This window comes from Aquarana catesbeiana, linkage group LG01, assembly GCF_042186555.1.
Source record: "Aquarana catesbeiana isolate 2022-GZ linkage group LG01, ASM4218655v1, whole genome shotgun sequence".
NCBI lineage: Eukaryota > Metazoa > Chordata > Amphibia > Anura > Ranidae > Aquarana > Aquarana catesbeiana.
In genome coordinates, this window is record NC_133324.1 from 536,980,997 (window position 1) to 536,993,735 (window position 12,739).

General features: G+C 38.5%; 1 protein-coding gene across 4 annotated transcripts in view; it reads left to right on the forward strand.

Moving 5' to 3' along the window:
• The window catches only part of SEMA6B (semaphorin 6B), a 1,880,978-nt gene that overhangs the window by 394,421 nt on the left and 1,473,818 nt on the right, over positions 1-12,739 (forward strand). For all 4 annotated transcript variants that reach the window (XM_073594847.1, XM_073594838.1, XM_073594868.1 and 1 more), the window contains one exon: positions 10,952-11,072. In XM_073594847.1, coding sequence (XP_073450948.1) covers positions 10,952-11,072 — 121 coding nt within the window. The remainder of the gene's footprint in view (positions 1-10,951; positions 11,073-12,739) is intronic.

The following is a 12,739-nucleotide window of genomic DNA, read 5'->3' on the forward strand; positions in this document are numbered from 1 at the left end:
TGCGGGCATGCCCTGAACTGGTACTGGTACCACATTTGAGAAAAAAGCAACAGGGCGGAGCTTAAAAAATGCATAAAATTGCTTGTGATATACACACTAAAACAAAAATGTATGCGTACAAGTGTACGTGAATTATATGAATTCAATGGATACAGCCGTAAAAGCATAAATGCATAAAATTGCATAAAATTGCATGTGATAAAACACACTAAAATAGAAAAAATATGTGTATAGGTGTACGTGTGCAACTATCAGCACTCATAAGCTAGTAATTTGATGAACAATGCATGTTGAAGAATTAAGAAAAAAATTAAGTACAATATTCCTCTGACACAAATAATAATATTAACCCAGCAGTCAATTAATCGTTTTCCATTTGTGATGTAGGGGTTAATTTGTGTGGTGATTAGCAAACTGATTATTAACTTTCATTCATCGGTGCCTCCAAAGTTTCTTTTACCAGATTTATGAATAAATAGTGGATTGCGCTTTGTTTCACTTTGTATCAGTCTCAGACACAGATGAATCATGCAAAATAAAACAAATAGTATAATTGCGCAATGAACAAAACAAAAATAGAAGAAAGAAGAATAGACACAGTGATACACTCACATAGAACCAGTATGTGTTAGGCATAAAGGATGCAATCAGCCGCTACAAGCGAGACTCCTCAAAAGCCGCTGCTGCTGTACTGGTGACTCGTAACAGCAGTGCTTGTCACTAGCTCCTCCCACGCGTTATGTCACAGACCACGTGACTTTCTCAAGGATATCCCTAAGACGCCATAGTCTCCATATTTATGTCTAATGGCATCCTGGTTACCATAGTGACAGTGATTTTTTCATCGGATCATCATACTGCTTCCTTTTAAGCTAAACAAATGTGAAATTACATATACAACAGTCTCCACATAATTGAATTAACATAAAATGATTACAATTATTTTATTAAAACCTAAATCAAATTTGAAAAAGAGGGTATAAATAGAACAATGCTATATTTTCATACAAACTCCCTCTGGTGGTAGTTACTAACATTTCACATCCCTGCTATACAATACCAGGGCGCTCATCAATTGTGACTAAATGTGCCTTAGCAAATCCAGTCACAAGAATAGACATATAAAACATAAAAAATACAATGATATTAAAAATGAGTTAAGAACAAAAAAATCCAAATTATAAGAACCTCAATAAAATATGATTCCATAAATGGGCCAAGATCCAAATAAATTAGGATCCATTTAAAGCTTATGAATATGTAGTTACTACAAAAATCCCAAACTAAAAAACTACAAAATGGTAGGCCTACTAAAAATTGAGAGATGTATCAAAAATGTGACAGTTAAAATTAGAAGATGTATATACAAACTGGACAGGTGGAATCATAGAACCACCCCAAAAACGAACTAATAATCTGATATAAAACAATTAATATCAAAATCAATGTTTAAACCCCTCGGCGAGAGAGTACCCATCTCGAATATCCATCTGGATTCGTTTTTACTTAGTTCTCTTATTTTGTTCGAGCCCTTCCAGTGCGGTTTATATCTCTCGATGGCCCAAAATTTTAAACATGTGGGGTCTCTATTATGGTGTGTTGCGAAATGTCTAGAGACACTATGTTTAGGGAAAGCATTCTTGATATTTTGTATATGCTCCCTAATACGCTTCCACATGGGCCTTTTTGTTCTACCTATGTATTGTAGTGAACATGAACATTGCAGAATATACACTACACCTTCGGTTCTGCAAGAGATAAAATCCTTGATTTCATATTCTTTATTCGTGCTAGTTGATCTAAATTTGGTGCATTTTTGTCCATTAAAATTAGTGTTTTGACAAGCATAGCATCCTTTACACGGATAAAAGCCCTTTCCCTGAAGGAATGACATTTCTGTTACCCTTTTAGGGGGTTCCGGGACATTTTTTGCCACTAAGTCTCTTAATGTTGGCACTCGCCTGTATGTAAAACGGGGTCGATCAGGTAGGACACTATGGAGAGTTTTGTCAGCTTTTAACAGGGGCTAATATTTTTTAATAATGTTCTCCACCTGTTTATGTTGGACACTATAGTTCATTATCATTTTGTCTTGCCTGGGAGGTATATTTTAGTTCCTGCGGTATTCTAAAAAAGAGCGCGACTGTTCCTCATCTTTGTAGACCCTTAATGATGAATTGAGAGATACTAATGATTACCAATTGGAACAGGTTTTCAATTGGCAGGTAAATTTAAAACAAGATAAAACAGGGTCAACTACTTTATCTCTCGACAGAGAAGTCAGGATTGTCACCCCAGGGAGAGAACCAAGATATAGAATGCCGGTAAAAGAAAGATAAAAGAAAGAAGTCCAGACAAAAAAGGGGATGCCGAGGTGGATTCAAAATCCAAAAGAAAAAGAGAACAGTAGGTGAGGGCATATACAATATAAGTGGAATAGAATTAACAAAAGCTGAATTAACCACACTAGATAAAGGACTTTAGTATGCCCCCACAAGAAACCTCAAGAAATTTGAGATGTATGTTGCCATTCAAAAGTACACTAGGAAACTTAATATCAAGAAATAGGTGCTAAATAACCCCCCATCTACTCAAACCACAAGAATAGAAACCCCAGGGAGAATTATGCATAGTAACTTGAGAAATAAATCGTTGTTCAATCCTCCTGCTCAGAATAATGAAAACGCAGGAATTGGATCAGTTGAAACTGAAACGAATATATGAACCTCAGAATATTCAAACATGAATAAAATAATTGGAAAAAAACAAGGAAATTGTAGTTAGGCTGGCGGATAATGGAGGGGCAATTGTCGTGTTGTCCAAGGACTATTATAACAAAGAACTACTAGGTCATTTATGTGACACCAATACATACATCAAACTCAAAGGAAATCCCACAAATGAATACAAACGTGAACTGGATTTAGTATTGAAAGGCAGTGCTAAAAATATCCTAACAAAAAATGAATTAAAGTATTTAATACCCGATACCTGCAGAGTACTCATTATCTACACGGTGCCAAAAATACATAAAAACTTAGAGCAACCACCAGGTAGACCTATAATAAATGGCATCCAATCAATAAATGCTAGATTGGGTGAATATGTTGACAAGTTTTTGCAACCTCTGGTACCTAATACTAGTGCCTACCTTAGGGATACTAAACAGCTGATCCAAATTCTGGCTAATATTGTCTTAAAGCCAGACGAAAAATACTTAATTGCAACAACAGATGTGGCTTCGTTATATACAGTGATAGATCATAATGATGCGATTCAGGCATCCAAATGGGCCATGGAAAAATTCAGTAATCTCATCTCTAAACAAAGAAGATTCATCCAGAGAAGTCTAGCCTTTGCGTTACAGCATAATTACTTCTGGTACAATGCAGAATATTACAGACAACTTAGTGGCATTGGGATGGGTGCAAAATATGCCCCAAGTGTTGCTAACATCTTTATGGCTAGATGGGAGGAAGAAGCTATATACTCCGATGTTCCAGAAAATCTGATACTTTATAAAAGATTTATAGATGACTGCATTGTTATCTGGAAAGGAGATGAGACAAGTTTAATTCAGATGTTTGATCAATTGAATGAGAACCAGAAGAATATCAAGCTCACATATGAAATTAGTGATAGGGTTGTTCATTCTCTGGATTTAGAAATTCAGATAGATAATGGGCTCATTAGCACCAAAACTTTCTTTAAGCCTGTTTAAAGAAACAGTTACATACCAACTGACAGCTGTCATCATGAGTCATGGCTCATAAACATCCCGAAAGGACAGATGATACATCTGAGGAGAAATTGTTCTGATAATAAAGAATATCTTGCACAGGCACATTGGATAGGCAAAAAATTTGAGAACAAAAGGTATAACAAACAATTTATTGATGAAAAAATTCAAGAAGTTTATCAGATACCGAGAAATTTGTTGATCCAAGATAGGAATAAGGACTGTAAATTAAATCACGATATTCCCTTGATAATGAACTATATCATAAACAGGTGGAGAACATTATTAAAAAATATTGGCCCCTGTTAAAAGCTGACAAAACTCTCCATAGTGTCCTACCTGATCGACCCCGTTGTACATACAGGCGAGTGCCAACATTCAGAGACTTAGTGGCAAAAAATGTACCGGAACCCCCTAAAAGGGTAACAGAATTGTCATTCTTTCAGGGAAAGGGCTTTTATCCGCGTAAAATATGCTATGCTTGTCAAAACACTAATTTTAATGGACAAAAATGCACTAATTTTAGATCAACTAGCACGAATAAAGAATATGAAATCAAAGATTTTATCTCTTGCAGAACCGAAGGTGTAGTTTATATTCTGCAATGTTCATGTTCACTACAATACATAGATAGAACAAAAAGGCCCATGTGGAAGCGTATTAGGGAGCATATACAAAATATCAAGAATGCTTTCCCTAAACATAGTGTCTCTAGACATTTCGCAACACACCATAATAGAGACCCCACATGTTTAAAATTTTGGGCCATCGAGAGATATAAATCGCACTGGAAGGGCTCGAACAAAATAAGAGAACTAAGTAAAAACAAATCCATATGGATATTCGAGATGGGTACTCTCTCGCCGAGGGGTTTAAACATTGATTTTAATATTAATTGTTTTATATCAGATTATTAGTTCGTTTTTGGGGTGGTTCTATGATTCCACCTGTCCAGTTTGTATATACATCTTCTAATTTTAACTGTCACATTTTTGATACATCTCTCAATTTTTAGTAGGCCTACCATTTTGTAGTTTTTTAGTTTAGGATTTTTGTAGTAACTACATATTCATAAGCTTTAAATGGATCCTAATTTATTTGGATCTTGGCCCATTTATGGAATCATATTTTATTGAGGTTCTTATAATTTGGATTTTTTTGTTCTTAACTCATTTTTAATATCATTGTATTTTTAATGTTTTATATGTCTATTCTTGTGACTGGATTTGCTAAGGCACATTTAGTCACAATTGATGAGCGCCCTGGTATTGTGTAACTACTACCCCCGGGGGACGTTCGTATGAAAATATAGCATTGTTTTATTTATACCCTGTTTTTCAAATTTGATTTAGGTTTTAATCAAATAATTTTAATCATTTTATGTTATTAAAATCATGTGGAGACTGTTGTATATGTAATTTCACATTTGTTTAGCTTAAAAGAAAGCAGTATGATGATCCGATGAAAAAACTGCTGTCACTATGGTAACCAGGATGCCATTAGACATAAATATGGAGACTATGGCGTCTTAGGATACCTGACTGCTTGAGAATACCTTGAGGATACCTTGAGAAAGTCACATGGTCTGTGACATAATGCGTGGGAGGAGCTAGTGACAATCACTGCTGTTACGAGTCACCAGTACGGCAGCAGCGGCTTTTGAGGAGTCTTGCTCGTAGCGGCTGATTGTATCCTTTATGCCTAACACATACTGCTTCTATGTGAGTGTATCACTGTGGCTATTCTTCTCTGTTTTTGTTTTGTTCATTGCGCAATGATACTATTTGTTTTATTTTGCATGATTCATCTGTGCGCTGAGACTGATACAAAGTGAAACAAAGCGCAATCCACTATTTATTCATAAATCTGGGAAAAGAAACTTTGGAGGCACCGATGAATGAAAGTTAATAATCAGTTTGCTAATCACCACACAAATTAACCCCTACATCACAAATGGAAAACGATTAATTGACTGCTGGGTTAATATTATTTTTTGTGTCAGAGGAATATTGTACTTAATTTTTTTTCTTAATTTTTTCTTAATTCTTCAACATGCATTGTTCATCAAATTACTAGCTTATGAGTGCTGACAGTTGCACACGTACACCTATACACATATTTTTTCTGGTTTAGTGTGTTTTATCACATGCAACTTTATGCAAATTTATGCATTTATGCTTTGATGGCTGTATCCATTGGATTCATATAATTCAAGCACACTTGTACACATAAATTGTTGTTTTTAGTGTGTATATCACATGCAATTTTTATGCATTTTTTATGCATTTTTATGCATTTCTATGCTTTGATGTTTATTCATTGAACTCATCTAATTTATTTATTTGAGGCGAGCTGTGCACTGATTGATAATTTAATTAGAGCGCATCAATAATTTATATATTTTTACTTAACATTAGGGTGTCTGAACACTTTTGATTGATTGCAGCTTATCCTTTAATTTTTAATCACCTTTTTATTTTATCATATATTTCATTACAGCGCTTGAGTTTTTCACAGTTAACAGGGCGGAGCTTGCCTCCATGCTCCTGAGCCAGGACACCTGCCATCGTTGTACAATTTTCCCTGGCATACAAATAAAACATCACATTATAATTGGGAAGACCGAGTCCTGGGGCTGTTACCATAGCATATTTTAAATAAACAAAAGCATTACACATTTCATCTGTCCATTTAACACAGTTAGGCATATTTGAACCTGTGGCCTGTCTCAGGAGATTGTCATAGTAAGAGCAGTCAGGTATCCATTGGCAGCAGTAACTAATCATACCTAGGAAGGTGAGCATGTCCTTCCTGTTGAGTGGGCGGGGCAGACTCATCAGAGCCGCAGCTCTTTTGTGACTGACTCTTCTTTCTCCTTTTGTAAGAACAAACCCTAGATAGTCAACTGTTTTCTGACACCATTGCAACCTTTTCTTTGACACTTTATGACCACTTTCAAAAAGACATTTCAAAAGATTCCCCCCATGCTCCAGGGCGGCCTCCCTTGTCAAGCTGCAGAGTAGCAGATCATCTGCTTACTGCAGCAAGACTGAACCATGTTCAGGTGTCCAAGCTCTAAGAGTGGTTTGGAGGACAATAGAGTAGACAACAGGTGAGTCTAAATAACCCTGGGGCAATCTACACCAGGTCAGCGTCCGATTTTTAAAGCGGAATGCAAAGAGTGGCTGTGTCTCCTCATTCACAGGAATAGAAAAAAATGCGCTTGAGAGGTTAATTACAGAAAAATACTCAGCATCGGAGGGTATGGAGGTGAGCAAAGATGGCACATCAGGCACTATTGGAGCAATTGGTACCACTAAGTTGTTTATGGCCCTAAGGTCCTGCACAAACCTTTAACTGCCATCCAGCTTTTTAACAGGGTTGATAGGAGTGTTGTAAGGAGAGATGATTTCTTTTAAAATACCTTTCTTCAAGAAATCCTCCACAATGGGCTCTATACACTCTTCTCACAAGCATGTAACCCTGGGCTTCCTTGTCCCTTGGATTTGGATTTACATTGTTACATAGTTACATAGTAGGTGAGGTTGAAAAAAGACACAACCTATGTGTGATTATGTGTCAGTATTACATATCCCTGTATGTTGTGGTCATTCAGGTGCTTATCTAATAGTTTCTTTCTTATTTTCTTATCCGCTCTCTCATACCAGTAGGGGGCATACAATAACCAATTTTCCCCGCCTTTCCTCATATATTCCTTATCCCATTGGGGATCTCCCGTGTAATATGGGAAGGCTTCCCTATCTCCCAAGCAAAGGTCCTTAATCATATCCATGTGAAATGTATCATTTTCACCCTGTCGGGGAAGCGGGTTTCTACTCCTCATGGTTTCAGTCCATCCCACCAGATTATCTACCCAAGGGTTAATATACACATAATCAGTTCCACATATTCTGGCTATAAAACATTTACATGTCTCTCCTACATCTGGAGGGGGAATCTTCTTCCCTGAAAGCTGACCCATAATAATACAGTGGTGGACGCCACGTCACCTCGCAGCGTCCGACAAAATCCACACAAAACATGCACAGATTATCTTATTTTATATCTTATTTTATCTTCTAAGCGATAGAAAGGGTAAGCAAAGAGGTTGGGTTTTTCTGGCACACTTTATCAGATATCTTTATCAAACTTCTTACAGTACTGTACTTTATTACTTCTTTGGGCTTCTCAGAACCCTTGGAACTATCTCAGAGTTCCTTATACTCCCGTCACCCGAACAGACTTCTACCGAGGTTCATACATTTACATAAATGTTTTTAACACTACACCTTCTGTTAATCCCATATAGGGAAACGGTCTTTTAACTAGAGGTCACCGCAAGAGAAATTATAATAATTAAATCAGACTTACCGGACTTAGAAACTTGGATGATGACCACCCCATTTTCTGACACCAGAGCTGAAAGGGTGTAGGGATGTTTTAGGACCAAATGAACCCTCGTATGATATCCTGCCTAGAGTGTTCCTTCAAACCCATCAGGCCTGGAGACCACTCTGATAAGAAATTATGACACGCAGTCAATACATGCAGTTCTCAGAATGGTCTGAGGATTTTATTTCCGTGTTTCACCTCATATAAGCAAAATGACATCACAACAAAGTCCAACCCTTACATTAATATATAGTAAAGATACAGACATAAAGGATGTTTAAAACAAGCAAAAATAGAATATTAATAACTCATATAGAAACTAACAACAGGAAAAGGCTAACAGGAAAGGACTTTGTACATCATTTCGGGGAGATCAGACCATTTACAAGAAATTGAAACTTAACTTCTCATAAACATCACATATACATATTATTCTAAAATGGATACACATTTTAACAGGGGTGTATAGCTAAAATGGTGAACAGCAAGCTAAAATATCCCTTCACTCGGTGTCCACTAAGTCTCTGTCTCCATCTCCAGAGGCTTCAAGGACCCGAGGTGCAAGGGAGGCCTCCCCACTATTTCAGTCTCACATCAGCTACGTGGCCCTCGTGACACGCACCATCTGAATGCTGCTAAATGCCTGCTCCCAGTTTACTGGAAGCGTGCTCATGTTCCTGGTCATGAGGAATGGATTCGGAAGGTGCAGGAGATTAGGGAAGTGGAAGAATGGGTGGCAACTTGCAAAGGTACTAGGGAACGTTTCAATAATATCTGGGCTCCATGGCTAGAGCATACCTCTGACCTAGGGCATATCTCGCCCAGCTTGGATGTCGCATTGTTAGAGCTTGCTGAGCTGTCCCTTAGAGGATGCCTTGGGCAGCGCAGTTCAGCTGATTAGATCTATCCTTTGGACTTAGACGGACCGTTATCATTTTTGTGCCCTGTTCCCGCTTGCCCCTGGGCAGGACTTTTGGTCGGAGAGGGTCAGATGGAGGTTCTTTGGTGCCCCCCTTCTCCGCTGAGGGCCTGCAGGACAGGGTTTCTGCTGGACCTGTGAGTCCGGACAGGCCAACCAAGCCGGGAACAAATGTGCATCCACCTGAACATACTTTTGCCAACATTGGTAAATTGTGAGCCAGCCATGTATCCTGTCCTGAAATGTTTGTTTTGCATTAATAAGGTGTATCTGGCATGGCGATGCTCACGTCAGTCTGTTTAATTGATCCTTGCTTCTCAAATATGTTTGACTAAGCTATTATTGTTTGTATTCTTTTTATTTTGTCATAAATAAAGATTACATTAAAAAAAAGAAAAAAAATAGACCAAGAAGAAGCAACATTGTTGCAAGGACAATTTATTTGAGAGAAAGATATAGATAAGATATCTCAACATTAAAAGTATTATTTAGGGAAGTTACAATTATACCATTATAATTAATGGCTGAAACTTGCATTGGGCTACATAACTCTCATTTTCACTCTCAAAAACGCTTTTTAGCCCAGCGCTAATTTTGGTATTTACTATAACACTCTGTAAAAAAGGCATGGGAGTTAAAATGAGAGTAGTTTGCATGTCTGAGCATGCTCAGTTATGCTGGCACATAGTTGTAAAGAGAGGGGGAATTTATCTCTTCTCAGACTTTTATAGATATTTCAGTGTATATATTACTTTTTAAAGCGGAAGTAAACCCATCCATAAAACAGTTACCTTTCCAGCACATGCCGGAAATGTAACACTCCCATGTGTTGTGCTCTCAACCAAACTGTCAAACCACCCAATGGCTGGTGGCATAACTGATCACATGTGCAGCATCATGGCAGTTGTAGATTAGATTAAACAGAGGCCAAGATGGCAGCTTCCTTGGCTGAAAACAATAGGAGGGTTTACTTCCACTATAAAGCAGTTTAAAAGCAGATTATATTTAAACAATATACCACATATTTAAGTACCATTTAGGCGATCATATCATGCTCTAAACATTATTTCCATGCGCAATTCTTCAGGTTCTAGCAAGAGTAAGGGTTTGAGCGGTATCTGTTGTCCTGTTGCTATAGTAAATTCAATTTTGGGAGTATTTTTTCCCTAGCGCTATAGTGAATTCCATTTGGGTGCTAATTAGCGCAATTTCGAGAGTTATTTTGAGAGCATTTATTCCCGCAATCGCATATTCGCGCTGTAGTAAATGACCATAATGTTTTGCACATTTATGTTCAGAATGTACTTCATGAACTTCTAGTGCAGACATTTATTTTTACAAAGGTTCTGTACACTGGCAGTAAATGGATGTAAGATGTCCCTCCTGGTCTTTCTACTGTCTCTAAAGTGTCTGTTGCTGAGCTCTGAATAGTAGTGGTTAGTGATCATCATTCATCTTGGATGACCACATGCAATGATGACAGTCTCTCTTGGCTTACTCTAGTGGTAGAAAGCCTCAAATTAGTGCTTTCGTATAGGTAGTGAAAGTACACACAGCAGTTCAGGTTTCAAACTAGGAACAAAAAGCTTAATTGCTTTTCCAGCAATAAATATAGATGACATCAGGCAAACTGGGCTGCATTATAATAGCTTGTACTTAAAAGGCTCGCTATGCAGTCTATTTCTCCCTGTCTCTCTTTCTCTCTCTCTCTCTTCCACCCACTGCAACCAACATATTCTGATTTTCCCAAGTTTTGAGAGAATATACATAAACAACTAGCTCATATGTGTGTATAACAGACCAATCAATATATAGATATTGGTAATTTAGCTAGCTTTAATGGTTTCTACTCAATGTAATTTTTCTTTCCTTCTATTCTTTCTGACTGTTGTTTATCTCAGATCTTGGGACATATCCTGTATTCATAGGGAATGGTCACAACAGAATTCCTGCAAAAGAACAAGAGCCATTGAATGTCCAAAAAATGTTAAGGGTGAACAGAACACTTTACATCGGAGACAGGTAAGATGGTGCCTGGGTAGAAATTTTTCTGATTGCTTGTGGGAGTATAAACTAAATGAGGGGCATGTCTGGACCCATGAGTAAGCAGCACGCACTGTAAACACCTGTTCGACGACTGCATTTTATACTCACAGGACATGAAAAAACTGTCAAAAGGTACCTGAAAACTATTCCTAAACAGAGGCAGCTACAGGACCAGAGGATTGATACCTCCAAACTGGACAATGTTTCTTTGCTTCCCAACCCTCATACACTCCAAGCCCAGCTTTATCCAAGATGGTGCCTACCGGATCCAAGTTCCTAAAGTGGCTAGATTGTTGTCCCAAACATTTATCTTAGGGAGATCCAAACTGACTGACCTGCCTAATACTTTGGTGGTAGACCTCTGGGATTTCTTAAAATGCATTCCATCCAAAGGGGACTTTGATGCCCTGGCAATATGAATGAAGAAGTCATTCCGGGTGGCATTATTGCCTTACAAGAAATGACTTCCAGCCAACTACCAGAGTGAACTCTATAGAAAACACCTGGTGGAGACCGCAACATTCTTTCTGGGAGATGTTCTTACTGTGTCTCATTGGGTAGAGGACTACACGGGCGGGCAGAGGGTGTGTGTGTGGGTTGTGTCTGAGTGCATTTTAAAAAGTGAGGGCACATAATGAGGCTTCTTCTTTTGCTTGGAGCCTAAAAGGAAGGACTTACGGTATTGTATTACCCCTGCTCTTTTTGTTTTATATGCTCTGTAGTATTCTTTTAGTGTTTTATGTTAGCATTTCTACTTTCTTTGCAAATAAATGAGACCTTTGCTTCTTGAGCATTATGGTCATTTATATCTCTAATATTCTTTTTTTTTTTAAATCAGATCATCTTTATTAAAGTTTTCTTTTTCTTTCCCAATTTTACAAAACACACAATACACATTCACATGGGAGTAACATCAGGGGTCGCAATTGCGACCCGGCCCCTGCTTCAGGGGGGCCCGTGCGGCCTCCCTCTGATATTAACTTTTATATCACTGTGTCGATGTGGGTGGCGGAGTCATATGAGGAACCGATATATGACAGGATAGACCACTCCCCTTCCCTGCACACAGATGCCAGGTGGGGCAGAGCCGGAGGGAGTGGAGGAGGCGGGTCATCTGCTGTGGGGCCGTTCTCTCGCACAGAACGTCTCATCCTGCTGCCTCTCAGACCCATGTCCTCCATATCCCTGCCCAGGGCCAGACTGGGAATAAAAACCAGCCCTGGAAAAAATGTCATACCAGCCCAATAGCATTATTATACCAGCCCAACATCATAACTTCATTATTTTCTTGTTCATGAAAGAGAAAACCATGTAGCACGTAGGGCTTTATATATACATAAAAGCAAATTCCAGTTAAAAGTGGTAAAAGTGGTCAATCATCAAGGGGGACTCCAGGGAATCTGGGAACGTAGGGGGGACTCTGGTGACCAGAGACCACCTTCCGCAGAAAGAATACACTAAGGTAAGGGGGTGGGGTTACTGATATAAGGGGGAAACCTTTATATCAGTGCCCCCTTACATTATTGTATTCACTCCCCCCTTACATTAGTGCCCCCCTCAGACTGGCCTGGCGGTGCTGTCACTGACCTCCTCTCAGGTGCACCGTGCAGGGCTTAGTCAGTCAGCCCCAGCTTGGTGGCTCT